This window comes from Mauremys reevesii, linkage group 8 (assembly GCF_016161935.1).
Source record: "Mauremys reevesii isolate NIE-2019 linkage group 8, ASM1616193v1, whole genome shotgun sequence".
Classification (NCBI taxonomy): domain Eukaryota; kingdom Metazoa; phylum Chordata; order Testudines; family Geoemydidae; genus Mauremys; species Mauremys reevesii.
The window spans coordinates 14,861,482-14,877,205 of record NC_052630.1 but is presented as its reverse complement, the minus strand read 5'-3'; the positions used below and the strand labels follow the sequence as shown (position 1 = coordinate 14,877,205).

The 15,724-nt window shown below is 36.3% G+C and overlaps 1 protein-coding gene across 3 annotated transcripts in view; it reads right to left on the bottom strand.

Annotated features, from left to right (window-relative positions):
• The window catches only part of RAD50 (RAD50 double strand break repair protein), a 45,098-nt gene that overhangs the window by 17,939 nt on the left and 11,435 nt on the right, over positions 1-15,724 (bottom strand). For all 3 annotated transcript variants that reach the window (XM_039485030.1, XM_039485031.1, XM_039485032.1), the window contains exons 8-20: positions 15,272-15,437; positions 11,885-12,078; positions 10,249-10,455; positions 9,227-9,409; positions 8,841-8,998; positions 5,786-5,961; positions 4,888-5,125; positions 3,169-3,358; positions 1,920-2,046; positions 1,407-1,600; positions 890-1,000; positions 236-328; positions 44-157 (exon numbers count right to left, since the gene is read on the bottom strand). In XM_039485030.1, coding sequence (XP_039340964.1) covers positions 44-157; positions 236-328; positions 890-1,000; positions 1,407-1,600; positions 1,920-2,046; positions 3,169-3,358; positions 4,888-5,125; positions 5,786-5,961; positions 8,841-8,998; positions 9,227-9,409; positions 10,249-10,455; positions 11,885-12,078; positions 15,272-15,437 — 2,151 coding nt within the window. The remainder of the gene's footprint in view (positions 1-43; positions 158-235; positions 329-889; positions 1,001-1,406; positions 1,601-1,919; positions 2,047-3,168; positions 3,359-4,887; positions 5,126-5,785; positions 5,962-8,840; positions 8,999-9,226; positions 9,410-10,248; positions 10,456-11,884; positions 12,079-15,271; positions 15,438-15,724) is intronic.

Here is a 15,724-nt window from a genome sequence, read left to right as displayed (position 1 = left end):
TCAGTATATACTCTATCATAAATCAAGACAAGTAGGAACCTACCTTCTGAGTATCAATGTCTTGTCTAATTGTTCCCATTTCTTTACTTATTTTTTCTTTCTGTTTCTCACAATCAGCTAGTTGAGTTTTTACTTCATCAAGTTCAGACTCTTTTTGCTATACAGAAAGGAAATTTTTATTAGTTTAACAAAAAATAAAGTTTAAGTATTTTTATTCTCTTCATTATAAAATTACCTTTTTATAGTCTTCTTTTCCTCCCTCAATATATTTCTCAATTTCTTTCACATAGTCAAGGATATTTTTAACTTTCTCTTTGATCTCATTTATCTGTGGGGAAAAATATCTAATGTAATATAGGTTTATGTCTAAGAAATATATATACTTCACAGAACTGCATAAACTTTAAGTACAGAATATTTTCAAAGTGCAGATCATTATCATAGCTAAAGCTTACATAACTGTGAAACCATTTAGTTTTTAAAAGCCAGGTATAATCCAGTTTATCTCACATTACCATACTTTTCAAAACACATTTAAATGTTATATTTTCTAGCAGATAGATGCGTAATTATTTTTACTGACTGTTGTTACACAGAGCTTTTTTCCTCTAACAAGGCTATTTATATTACTACATTTTATTGATTTTTAATTAATTGTTATCAGAATTGTAAAGTACCAATATAAATTCTAAACAATCTCACACATCTAATAGTTTGCTTCACATTAATCTTCTACTATGTAAATCTACCACAATTCTAAACAAGGCAAACTTCCTTATGACAAAGCCCCTGCACCTTTGTCTAAAAAAGTGTCATTTTAATTGACTGAATTTCTACTATCCCAACCTAAGCAAAATACATTTTACTAACATGTGATAAGTAGTCTAACCTTCTCTTGTGTTACTTTGTTACTTGTGTTCTTTTTGTTGATTAGATCTACTTTCTCCCGCTGAAGTTTTTCTAAAGTTGCTTCCAAAGGAAATAGCTGATCCTTTGCCTCCTGGGGAAAAAAAAAGCCAAGATGCTTAATTTCCATTAGAAATCCATCCTTATCTTCTCAGTGCCTTAGAGATTGTTTCCTGTTATTGCTTGTAAAATTGTGAAAAAAAAACCACATGAATGCATGTGACTACACCTGGTTTTTCTGTGATCTGGAATGTTTTTTAAGGAAGTATGTTTATTTTTTCAGTGTTAATGAAATTGTGAATATGCAGATGCATAGTGCAATAGGTCCCCAAATTTATATGGTGGCAAAATAAACAGGAGGAATTAAAAAAATAATCTTAATTTCCATGATAACTGATAATGTTAAAATAGGACAAAGTTAATCCTAGTGTACTCCACTTAAATTCAATATTTAATAGTATTTCCACAAAAGTAAAGAAACTACTATTGGATTTTCTTACTTTGATCTCTCTGTATAAAGACTGAACCCCAGTGGACAATTCCACAGTCTGATCCTCCAGTTGTTGTCGACGCTGCATATTACTGGAAATTTGTAGCTTCTCTGCTTTAAGTTCATTCACTGTACTCTTTAGCTGCTGGATCTGAGTCTGCTGGTCCTGTTTAAGTTTTTGATTTAACTCAATTTTACCAGTAACTGCAGAAAAATAAATACCCCCCCCACACACATTATATTAACCAAAACCTTTCACTCTGCACTAACTGAAATCTTACTCTTAGTATCATATGATGGATCATAACACACAAAACATTCCAATGAAAAATTAGAAGCAGTATGCCTGAAATAAGATTTCATTAAAATATATTAAATAATCAGCTATTGCTTTAAAAATTAAAAATATAAATAAGCATATACTTTAAAATAGAGACTTTCATAAAAGAAGTTTCAAAAAGTTACTTTCAATATTCAAAATGCACAGAGGCTGGGAAACTACCAGCTTACTTGTATGATTTACCTGTATCCCACAGGTGTTTTTTTTCTTGTTTTTCCTGGCTTACTTTTAAAAGAGTTCGACCTAAGTCTACCCCTTGCAGCTTATTGGCCTGCTGGGCAATTTTTCGTTCAACATCCCTTAGATCAGTCTGAAAATAACAACAAGAAAAAACATTAAAATTTTTGTAGTGCTGATTGCTGTATTTAATAACTTTAAGAAAACAATATTGCACTTACCCTACTTCAAATTCAGAGCAGCTTATACTAAAAAATGTGTTTTAATCTAAAACGAACTATTTATTTTTAAAACAAATGTACAAATGGATGAGGTTATTAGAAATTGAGTTTATACTATAGACAAAATTTGCAAATTCAGAACTTCAGATGTGCATGGGAAAAAACAGCATTCACACAAGGGTTTCTATCTGAAAAATTCTGGTGTGCAAAATTGATGATGCCATTTTGGAGTCCATGTTATTAAATTAGGCACAATTGTAAAATCTTACACTTAAGGTCCGTTGAAACAAAGAAAGGAAAAATGTAGCCAGAGTAATAAATATATAATGATGTATTCAGAATTAAGGGAATTTTAAATCAGTATGATTCAAATCACACAGGATGCAGAAATATATACTTTATTTCCTGCCCAGTTGACACAACACCTTTAAACACAGTTTCAGTTGTGTCAAACCATGGCACAATGTCAGCTATTGCTTTGTTTTTTTTAAAAATCAGTCAGAATTAGGACCATTCTTGAATTTATCTTCTCTTATTCAGTGATGCACGAATTTTTTCACTTAATTATGGGGCAAATGCTGCCCCCACATGTATGTGGATGGTGCTATAGCAAATGGGCAATATTTGGAAAGGCACATAGTATGAAGCCCAGAGACAGGAAGAGTTGGAATAGAGTGGCAGAAGGTTAGGGTTGTAAAGGACAGATCAGTCACTAATTAGGAGTAGCTTCCAAAGTGAGAACACAGGTAAAAGATCTCTCTCCTACTTCCACCATGGCGTTCTACAAAACCCAATGATGCTTGCGAATTGTTTGTAAAGCACTTTAGGATCCTCTGAAATTAAGGTCATTATACAAGTATATATTATCATCACCCATAACCACTTGTGATAATTTTGGTATTCTTTTTTTAAAATCCTCTTTTTTCTCTACTGTCTTTGAGATCCTTCAACATTTCGAGGCACTGTGATGGACTGCATACCAAGGTAGCACTAAGGGAGTGTTATTTTATTAATTAATAAGTCTAGTAAATTACCTGGTACCTTTCCATAAGTGTTATATCTTGTAAACATGCTTTGGCACTTTCCTCCTCAGGCATAACTGTTCCTAAGAGAGTTTCCTGTTCTTCAACATCACTCTTTAGGCGCTGAATATCTCGGTTTACATTCTGTAGCTTGTTTCTTAAGTCTGGTATGTCCTTTTCTTTAAGTTCAGCTATGGTCTGCCTTAATATAAAATATAAATCCATAATAACAATTGCCCATTTAAAGTTCAAGTTTAAAGTAGCTTAAGTTCAAAATAATGGGTAATTTGTGCTATGATTTAAAATTGGAGCAGATGGAACTATTTTACAGAAATCTTACCGTCACTTACTGAAATCTGCCCATCTAGTCATCTCATTTATCAGTCTATGGTAACAGATCCTATCCTTTCAGTCAGTTAAGATCAGTTCAAAGCCAAGAAAACTAATCAAAGCAACGTGCTCATGCTAGTCTCAGATCGTACAGAAAACCACTATACAATACTACCACCTTGTGAAGGAAAAGCATAAAAAGTTTTTATATTGTGTACTTATTTTCCCCTTCTCTTACACACTAAGTCCCATGCAACCCTGAGTTAACTAGACTCTACTAGAAAACAGGCTCCCAAAACTTCTTGAGCCTGGAGACCCTTCATCTCTGCAAAATTCATGCGTTTTCCACCCCAACCCCAAATCTTGTTGGTACTGACATAAATGCTAAACTTTTTTCAATGTTGTTTTGGGGGAGTTGTGAGGAGAGAAGAAAAGGAGAGTCATTCAAAGTGCCTTGTGTGATACATTTTTCCCAGTTTAAAAGATGCAGACAATTTTGAAGCAAGGAGAATTAATCTTTGTAGAGAGATCTGCAGGGATCCTTCTGGTGATTTTTTTTTAAACATTAACTACTATCTGGTGCCATCTGGTAAATTTCAAAGACAACAATAATTAAACTGCTCCTTAGAAAGATCTAATGTCAAGGGATAAAATTCAATCCATGCAGGGATGGATTAGCAGTATACAGATACAAGGATGGATTCCAAAAAAGGCAGGAAAACAAACAAACAAACACACACCCACACACACCCGCCTCAGAAATATAGAGGAGGTGCTGTAGATCCACTAGGCGGTCCCTGCAGATCCCAAGTTCAGAGCTTCTGCTCCAGAAGGTCTGAATTCACACAACCTTCTCAGAAACAGAAAGAGATTAATAAAAATAATTGATTTATATCTCCTGTAACAAAATGTTTGTAAAATGGTGAGCTTGTTTCACAGTTTGTTTTTAGCAACATAGCCGCTGCTTCAGCAAATATATTTAACATGAAGTAGAATGAAGACATTTTAGTAACAGCATAAATAATTTCATTTTAATAATTATAGATGTTAAAAAGTGAAAGAAAAGAAGGATTTTTTTTATACTGGACATGACCACTGAAGAAGCAACACGTAACCAATTCCTCCGCCTAGCCCTCAACAGGAACGTGTAAGTCCTGGAATTGTCAAACATATAGTACAGTCTAAACTGAGTAGAGGACAAAGCTCTTAGTTATTATAGATTGACATGACGACACTTTCGAGAGTTAGCGTTTTGAGAGTTGAATTATCTACTTCCAAAATATTTTCCAAACATTTATCCTTGTTCTTTGTAACACACAGAAACTATCATCATTTGGAATAATATGATTCCTTTAAAAAGTGTGTAACAAGAAGCGTAGTATACTCTGCGTGGTACCTTACCTTATTGGTTTAAGCCCCATCATTTCATCACGCTTCTTTTCTCTTCTTTTAAGCTCAGACTCTGTTGACTTCAGTTTATCTGGAGCAAGACGTAACTTGGACTGCAGATCGCTAATTACATCTTGCAGTTCTGACTCGGTTTGAAAGACCCTCTGACAAACTGGGCAACATGACTGGTTCTCATCTGTCAGTTGTGTAATAAACTGTGAATAAACTGCTGTTGCTCCAGCAAGCATAGCTGTTTTTAAAAGAATAAATTAAAGTTTGTCAATTAAAGTTGTCAATAATCAAATCTGCAACAATAATTTGTTGCACTATAAAAGGAAACAAATTTGATACCTGTGAAATTAACAGAACAAGGGAATATTTTAGTTTAAATTGCTCTCTCAAATAAATCAATTGTGAAAGTGACTATAATTTTCTTTTAATACTACCAGACTCTTCTGCTAACATTAGACACAACGAGCCACATCTATGGCCACTCTGGAGCTGCTCATTTGCACTGTTTGTATAGCAGGCAGATCCAGGTAGTGGAATATTCTCCCAGCTTTGACACAACCCAGGATCAGGACCTAAATATTTACTATGTCAAAGTAGTTACTAGTAAATTTATAAGAATGAAGTAATAAGATAGCAAATTCACTGAGGGAATGAAAATATTTTCGTGGCTGTTTACATGCAATATAGAAGTAAAAGAATAAAACTAAGGAAAAATGATTTTAATTTTATTTTTAAATATGACACCTTCAGGTTGGGTCTTATATCAGGTTTTATATTAACTATTGCTCATCTCACAAGGACCCACTACTCCAAATAACAGGCAGTATTACTGTCTTAGGATTTGAAATTTAAGTTTAAAAAGAGCTTTAGAAGAAAGTGAAGAAATAAGTAAACTTACCTCGCTGCTTTGAAGTTTTTTCAATTTCATCCTGAAGTTTGTATAGATCACTATCAAAATCTTGACTTCCACAAACATCAAAAAGTTTGTCTTCATAATTGGACAACTGCTCTTCTTTTTTTCTTAGCTCAGTACTGATATGATTTTTATTTTGTTCTGCTGAAGCTAGTTCTTTGCTGAAACAGGAATGTGCGAATTCTTATATTAAAGATGGGGACCAAAACAAGTTTACAAACCATTATAGCCCAGAAACTATTAGGTTAGTTTGAATCTCAAATCCACATTGGACAAATTCCTGCCAGTTTTGGCTGAAAAGCCAATCTATAAGGAATACTTTCAATACTATAAAGCATTGGATAATACTTTTTATTTACTAATTTGAAGAATGGGATAATATGTTGCATTTCAAAAGTCTACTAGCCTGTTTGCCAGAAGCTGGGAATGGGCGACGGGATGGATCACTTGATGATTACCTGTTCTATTAATTCCCAATGGGGCACCTGGCATTGGCCATTGTCGGAAGACAGGATAATGGGCTAGATGGACCTTTGATCTGACCCAGTATGGCTATTCTTATGTTCTTCTGCCAAGACATTATTTTTGTTTTCTAGCTTATTTCTGGAATCCATTTCTAAATGATATATCCCTAGCCATAACTTCCTAGAAATGAAGTCTGAATTTCATTTTTATTGTTTACTCCACTTATATACTAACTAGGGCTGTCAAGCAATTAAAGAAATTAATCACGATTAATTGCACTGTTAAACAATAATAGCATACCATTTATTTAAATATTTTTGGATGTTTTCTATATTTTTAAATATATGATTTGAATTACAACACAGAATACAATGTGTACAGTGCTCACTTTATATTTATTTTTTATTACAAGTATTTGCACTGTAAAAAAAAGAAATAGTATTTTTCAATTCACCTAATACAAGTACTGTAGTGGAATCTCTCTATCATGAAAGTTGAACTTACAAATGCAGAATTATGTACCAAAAATACTGCATTCAAAAATAAAACAATGTACAATTTTCATGCCTGAAAGTCCACTCAATCCTACTTCAGCCAATCACTCAGACCACAAGTTTGGTTACTATTTGCAAGAGATAATGCTGCCCACTTCTTATTCAAAATATCACCTGAAAGTGAGAACAGATGCTCACATGGCACCGTTGTAGCTGACGCCACAAGATATTTATGTGCCAGACGCGCTAAAAATACATATGTCCCTTTATGCTTCAACCACCATTCCAAAGGACATGCGTCCATGATGATGACGGGTTCTGCTTGATAATGATCCAAAGCAGAGTGGACTGATGCATGATCATTTTCATCATCTGAGTCAGATGCCACCAGCAGAAGGTTGATTTTCTTTTTTGGTGGTTCAGGTTCTGTTGTTTCTGCATCTTTTATGTCTTCTGAAAGCATTCTCCATACCTCGTCCCTCCCAGATTTTGGACAGCACTTCAGATTCTTAAACCTTGGGTCAAGCGCTGTAGCTATTTTTAGAAATCTCACATTGGTACCTTCTTTGCGTTTTGTCAAATATGCTGTGAAATATAAGTGTTCTTAAAATGAACATGCTGGGTCATCATCCGAGACTGCTATAACATGAAATATATGGCAGAATGGGGGTAAAACAGAACAGGAGACATACAATTCTCCCCCGAGGAGTTCAGTCACAAATTTAGTTAACGCATTATATTTTTAACGAGCACCATCATCATGGAAGCATGTCCTCTGGAATGGTGGTTGAAGCATGAAGGGACATATGAATCTTTAGTGCATCTTGCAGCGCCAGTTACAATGGTGCCATGTGAATGCCTATTCTCACTTTCAGGTGACATTTTAAACAAGAAGTGGGCAGCATTATTTGTTGCAAATTGTAACCAAACTTGTTTGTCTGAGCGATTGGCTGAAGGAGGATTGAGTGCACTTATAGCCTCTAAAGTTTTACATTGTTTTATTTTTGAATGCAGTTATTTTTGTACATAATTCTACATTTATAAGTTCAACCTTCATGATAAAAAGATTGCACTACAGTACTTGTATTAGGTGAATTGAAAAATACTACTACTTTTGTTTTTTACAGTGCAAATATTTGTAATAAAAAATAAATATAAAGTGAGCACTGTACACATTGTATTCTGTGTTGTAACTGAAATCAGTATATTTGAAAATGTAGAAAACATCCAAAAATATTTAATAAATTTCAATTGGCATTCTATTGTTTAACAGTACGATTAACTGCGATTAATTTTTTTAACCGCGATTAATTTTTTTGAGTTCATCGCATTAGTTAACTGCAATTAATTGAGAGCCCTAATACTAATCCGTTTTCTGAAAATATTTTGAGCTGTTTTTTGGCTTAAGTATCCTTGTGAAAAGGGGCTAAGATACATAAGCAAAAATATATTTGTTAGGAGTTCTAAAATTAGACCGCTTCCTAACAGTTATAATAAGCAAAGTTCATTACAGAATGTACCTGGTACGTGGATATTTCCAATTTAAAAAAATCAGACCTATATTATTGAATAAAACATTATTCTACAACCATAAGGGGAAGAAACCCAAATCAAATTGTCATTCTATTCTTCAAGAAAAGTATATTTCTTGACAGATCATTATATTTCATGTTTCTGAATCTTGCAGTATCAAGTCCCAAATCTTGTAACTAGATCCATATTGAGTCTTATGAACTTCAGCTGGATTCTGCACATCTATAAGGGGTCTGCCAAATATGTATCCCACTGCAGGACTGGGGCCTCAATAATTTTACAAACAGAAATTATGGGCTTGATATAGAGATTTCTGGGTGAGGTTTTTTAGCCTGTGTTATGCAGAAGGTCAGACTAGATTAGCATACAGTCCCCTCTGACCTTAAATATGCATTAATTTTAAGATGCAACAATAAACAACAATAATAAATCAAACAAGACATAACTGTAGTAAGGGAATAGAAACAATGGATTAAACTCTCCAACTTCAAAATGAACTAACTTCAGAAATTAATTCTGAAGCCAGAATCGAGCAAACGAATACTTACTTAAGCTGGGCAAGCTTGTCTCTTGTCTGGTTAATCTCTCTAGTTTTAGCATGAATCCAATCCTCAAGCTGTTTTTTGTTAGGAAAATATCCCAGCAATGAGGTCAATTCATCAGTATGTCTAGATTTTATTTTTCTGATCTGCTCCTCTTTGTCCACCTTGGGGAACAAAATACTCTTAAAATATACTTTTCTAAATACACAAATTGTTATTTTATTCAGTGTACATATAAAGTTAAATCTTTTTTCAAAGGCACAAAGAATTTTTTATGCAATTAATGATGTCAGATTCTGAGAAATAACTGCTCCTCATAAAGCCTCAATGAAATATATTCATGTAAATTTCTTAAGACAATGATAATAGGAAAATAAAAAGGAATACACTACTTTGTCTTTCCTAAACATATCCATTTGGGTGATTGTCTTGGTATGCAAATTTAGCTGTTCCATCTCCTGATCCAATTTCTGAAGAACCTTGTCCAGGTTTGCTTTCTCATTCTGAAGTTTTTGTACTTCCAATTCAAGAGCTTCCACATTGCTGTTCTTCTCAGCCTTATCTAGTTCACGTTCCTAAACAGAAAAATAAAATCAACCAAAGATTTATTTTTAAAATGTGATTTATAATTATGCCAATTAGAGAACAAGACTAATGAAGTCAGACTGATAATGAGACAAGAGGAAGGGAGCACTTTTCATTTCTCAACAGCAATAACTCTGATGGATAAAGGAATGACAATTACATGATCTGAAAGGACTCCATACAGAAGGAGGAAGGCTGTGAAATGGGGCTGTTAACAAGGGATGTAAAACAAAGAAAAGAGGACATGGATGTTAAGACTCCAACAAGGTTGCACAGCCTCCCCAACTGATCATCTACTACCCTGATGGGTGCTAATATAAAAGAGAAGAAAAATGAGTTTTCATTCCCCTGTTAAGGTGATAGATGGATAGAACATGGCTTCAATGTGCCTCATCCACATCCTGTTTGCTCTTTGGCATCCACTGAATGATAAACTATACTTAAGAGTTTTCCTTAAGGGAAAGACTACGTAGAGAAAGTCCACGATGCATTAAATTCTTCAGCTATAAGCAAAGTACAAACATTTGGCTAAAAAGGCACAAGTAAAGAGGCAGCAATTAGACAACTTGCTCTTGAATAGGGATGGCTTGTTATAAATTTATAACTGAAAATCATGGCACCATGCTTATTTCAGTCATGATTTTTCTTGGTAGTTTACTCTCACAGAATATGATGTAGATTTCAGGTTTTTTGGGACTGCAGGAGTGATCAGGTTTTTTCATTGTGTCCCTGCTGTCCGCATCTGCAATACTTGATGTGACCAAAAGCATCAAGACAACTGAATATGCTTTCTGTTGTGTATTTAAATTATTCAAATATAAAATCTTACAGCCTTGATGAGTTCCTGATCCAGTTCCAGAATCCTGTCTGAAGACTCCTCCAACTGATTCAGTTCATATTTCACATTCTTCAGTTCAACCTGTTTCTTATTTTGAATGTCTGACTTCAGATCAATGGTTTTTTCCAGTCCAGTTTTCTTATCTCTTATTTCATCTATCTGTTTTTGTTTCATTGTTTCTTTTTCTGCAAATTCTCTCTGAACAAAGAAACCATCCAAAACAGTTACTAAGCAATTATCTACAGCTGAATTATTTTATACAGAGCCCCCTACAGACTTTTTTTTCTATAAGCAGATCACTATGACCATATTGGCACCTGTCTAATGCAACATGCTGAAATATTTTGGACCAATAATAGAGCTGGTTGGAAATTTTCCACCAAAACGTTTTTCTATTGGAAAATACCGAGTCGTTGAAATCAAATTATTTTGCAGGAAAGTGTTGATTTTGACAAATCTTTTGACAGAAACCAGGCGGGTTTCCAATGAAAACTTGCCTGGTTTCTTGCCAGCTCATCTACCCACTTCCCTAGCTTGTCAGCAGTTCACCTGGCAGAGAGCTTTGGAGCTGGGGATGCCTTAATGCCTGGGGAGCAAGCTTCCTAAGCTGGGCAACCCAAGAAGCCATGTGTTTGGGGAGTCAGCCATCCTAGCAGAAGTCAGGCAGTCCTCTGAACAAACTGAAAAATTCCATTTAGATTCTCCTGATGTGAGATAAAAATTTTTTTTTCAAAAATTCAATATTTTTCACAGGCAAGGAGGATTTTTTCCAGCCAATTCTAGACATTCATGTTAAACAGAATTATTATTATTTGTATTACCATACTACCTAACATAGGCATTGACTCTGTGGGAGCTCCAGGACTGGGAAAAAATGGTGGGTGTTGAGCACCCACCAACAGCCCCCCTATGAGCACCTGTCCCACCCCTCCATCCTCCTGCCCACGGGCGGGCCCCACCGATCAGCGTCTCCCCATCCCTCCTTGTGCCTCCCATTCACTGCAATCAGCTGTTTCGCAGCATGCAGGAGGCTAGGGGGAAAGCAGGGAGCTGCAGGGATGCAGCGCACTTGGGGGCGGAAAGAGACAGGGTGGGGGTGGAACAGGGCCAGAAGAGGCGGAGCTGTGGCACTGATGGAAGGGGTAGAGTGGGGGTGGGGCCTGGGGCACAGCCAGGGGTTGAGCACCTGCCAACACAATGAAAAGTCGGTGGCTGTGCTACCTAGGAGCCCCAGTCATGGGTCAGAACCCCAGTGTGCTAGGCACAGTACGAACACAGAACAAAAAGATGGTGCCTTCCCCAGGGAACTTACAATCCAAGTATTAAATGCTTTTTCACTACATTAGAGCTTATGATAAGTTACACTGTGCATAATTTGACCAACAACCACCACCTCTGAATAATATAAAGCATCTTCTAATACCAAGCATATTCTAAAAACTGTTGACAACTGTGTGTATAATATTAGAATTGTGAGATAAGGATGCACATAATGGTAGTGTAGGTCCCTTTTGAACATTTGACTAGGAAATAAAGAACACAACTTCTGATGACTCTACTGCTGTCATGGCACATGCATTATGAAAACAGATATGAGAATGCATTAAGCAAGGTGATGAAATCTTACCATTAACTGACTGGCAGTTTCCGCTTCTCTTTCTTGTCTCTCTTTCACAAGCTTGTGAAAACTGTTAATTTGCCTTTCATTAAAAGGTGTTCGTTCAAAACCATCTAATTCCAACAGTGCTGCTAAAGTCTGGATTAATGAATCCCTGGTTCTGATGTCCTGCTGGTGACGATCTGCTTGTAGCTGAAGACGACCTTCACAAATATGTTTATACACACACATGCGCGTGCACACACACAAAAATAAGGTTTACACATTTAGAAGTGTACACATCAACAAGATATTATATTGTTTATATCTGATTATGTTCAATATGCAAATCACTTGGAAGGGATGTTTCTACACAATTTTTTTAAATCGCATGCATCGATAACTGAATTTTAGCAGTTTCTAGGAATAGCTGAAGAGTCTCTTAAAATGTCTTTTTTTTAAGAAATAAGTTTCACTTCTTATGTTACTAATGCCACTTTAGATTTATTAACACAAACAGTTTAGTTTACTTATCACTATTTATGCTGTTTACTTTTGAACTTCTCTTAGCGTGGACAATGAACATAGACTAATTAGGGCAACTTTTATTTTTAGTCAGGTCTGCGGTGCCCACATCGTTTTACACTAAAGGTGTGATGCTAAACTGATTTCATCAGGGCAACTTTGTGTGTGGATGCTAAAATAATTTAAACATGACTTTTACCAGTTTAGCTTTCATTGGTAAATTTACAGAAACAAGCTACAGAATACAACCAGGTTTAAATCAACACAGGTGTGCCCATACAGTGGGTTGCAACAGTTTACCTAAATTGCTTTTTAAATTGATTTATGTTAAACCAATGTAACCTCAGTGTACAGTAATGCCTCACTTAAAGTCGTCCCGGGTTACACTGTTTTGTTGCTGATCAATTAGGGAACATGCTCGTTTAAAGTTGTGCAATGCTCCCTTCTGTTTTTGGCAGCCGCCTGCTTTGTCCACTGCTTGCAGGAAGAGCAGCCTGTTGCACTTAGCTGGTGGGGGCTTGGAACCAGGGTGGACCGGCAGCCCCCCGCATCAGCTCCCCACTCCTCTAAATTCCCTGTGCAGCAGCTGCCAGCAGGCTAGCAATTGCAGCTATCCCTCCCGCCACTGCCATGTGCTGCTCCTGCTCTCTGCCTTGGAGTTGCTCCCTGAGCCTCCTGCTTGCTGGGGGGGAAGAGGGGGAGAAGTGAAGGGCAGGGGCTAATGTCAGAGTGTCCCCCTGCTCCTAGACCACGCTTATCCCTTCTTCTCCATATACAGCAGGGTGGGGACTGGAGGGAGAGAGACAGAGAGAGCCTGGGGCAACAGCTGCAGGTCTCAACTTCCTGATCCACTTAAAAAGACAATACATTTAAGAGTGGGTCATCTTATTTAAAGGGGCAGTGTGCATCTCTCTCTCTCCCCCACACACAAGATGTGTTTCCCTCTCTGTCTGCTATGCTGTCTCCCCTCCCTCGTGTTTGTGCTGCCTTGTGTGAGAGCTACATTAACAACAATGTGTTAACCCCTGAGGGCTCTGCCCAGTACTAGTTCATCATTTAGCACGGGGTTCTCAAACTGGGGGTCGGACTGTCAGGAGGTCATGAGATTATTACATGGGGGGTCACGAGCTGTTAGCCTCCATCCCAAACCCTGCTTTGCCTCCAGCATTTATAATGGTGGTAAATATATAAAAAAAAGTATTTTTAATTTACGGGGTGGGGGGGGGGTCGCACTCAGAGGCTTGTTATGTGAAAGGGGTCACCAGTGAACGTTTGAGAACCACTGACTTAGCAGCAAGGCATTCCCTGGGAAATATCCCACCCTCTTCCACCCTCTAACTTCACCACCTCAACCAAGCTTCACAATCATCATCAGCTGTGAATAGTATTAAATTGTTTGTTTAAAACATATACTCTGTGTGTGTGTGTGTATGTATATATATATAGTTTTTTGTCTGGTGAAAAAAAATTCCCTGGAACCTAACCCCCCCATTTACATTAATTCTTATGGGGAAATTGGATTAGCTTAATATCGTTTTGCTTAAAGTCGCATTTTTCAGGAACATAACTACAACGTTAAGTGAGGAGTTACTGTACAAACAAGTCCTAAGGGGGAGAAAACTGAAAAGACATCCAAAAAAACAAACAAAAAACCCAACTCACTTCTGCTGGAAATTTGTTTTTACCCACTATTGTATCAAGTAACGTATAAGATTTCTAGAACTAACCGACATTAGAGAAAAAAAATCTCAATTTTTTTCTGTTTTTTACTTTGTACATCTGACAGCACTTTGTCACTTTCCCCCCATGTAGTCAATAGGGCTGAACTTGTCAACTGAGCTCAGTTGGACTATCCTCATTTACTCGTGAGTGTGTTTGCAGGACTAAACCTTTACTCAGTTTCCCCAGTCTGTGTGGGTCTTTTACACAGCAGCAGGGGAGAATGCCTCCCCACCTTTTCCAATTTTTTAAAATAGGAAAATGTGATCGCTGTGATCCCAGGAAACTAGGATGGTTACCACATGCTGTATTCAAAACAACATTTAACTTTTTTTTTTTTTTAAATACTACATTTCAAGTTTGATGTTATTTTTCTAAAATAAATAAAAATATTAACTGACTTTTAAAAAAATAATGAAAACACTTCTACAAACAGTCTTGTAAATTCTTAAAAAAACCAAAACATTAACATTGAATTTTGTCTCTAAACCAAGGGTTCTCAAACTGGGGTTGTGACTCATCAGGGGATCATAAAGTTATAACATGGTGGGGGGGGCAGGGGGGGGGGTCACGAGCTGGCAGCATCCACCCCCAAACCCCACTGCGCCTCCAGCATTTATAATAGTGTTAAATGTAAAAAGAGGCTTGCTGCATGAAAGGGGTCACCAATACAAAAGTTTGAGAACCACTGGTCTAAACTACTGACAATGCCCCTTTTAAGGTCTATCAGCATTGCCATTATTCCCACATTTTGCAACATTTTACCATTTCCCTATTTTAGGCCCCATCTGTAGACTTCAACAAGACCTACGTTTGGACTCCATGAAGGCAGAAGAGTTTTCACTAGTAAATATTAACAGCAGATCACAGCTTTTACTTGCTTTGCAATGAAACAAGGCATTGGAGTTCTCAGTCCGTATTTTGTACAGATTTAAAAAAAAAAATCTAAAAGCAAAATTTTTTTCTTTGACCAATTCAACAAAAAGGCATTTATTCTAATGCAGTGATTCTAGTTGGAGGGACAAAAGAATGCAGTGGCAGATCAGCAGGAGATAAGATGCCACCAATATTTAAACATGGAAATTCTGTCACTCATCCTTTTACAAGTGTCTATATTATATTCAATAATCATTTCTGCATTAATTATTTTTTTTTAAAATCAGCCTATTATACCTTGTTCAACAAGCAATTCTGATTTCTCTATGTTGAATCTCTGACACTCTTTGCTTGCTCTATCCAGCTCACGTTGACAGTCTGTTAATCTCCTTTCCTTCTCTTTTACTGTTCTCTGATGGTTCTGGTACATATCCCTTAGTTGGTCATCTGTTCCTTGAAAAACCTATACAATCAGAGTATAGTGCAGCAGTTAGCTTTTTAAACTGATTTATAAAAAAATACTTTGCCCATGCTTATAAACTATATAATGCATTTTCCAAAGGTTAAACACAGAATAAAATAAAAAAAGATAAAATATCATCCGATTTTTAATTTTTACCATAAGACCACTCAAACGGTAGTGGTAAAAGGTATTTTGGGTTAGCTTGAATAAACTTCTTTCTGCAGGAGTTAAGCCACAAGAACTAAGTAAAATTATTTGGGTCCAATAAAGGGATTCCCCTTTTTTGT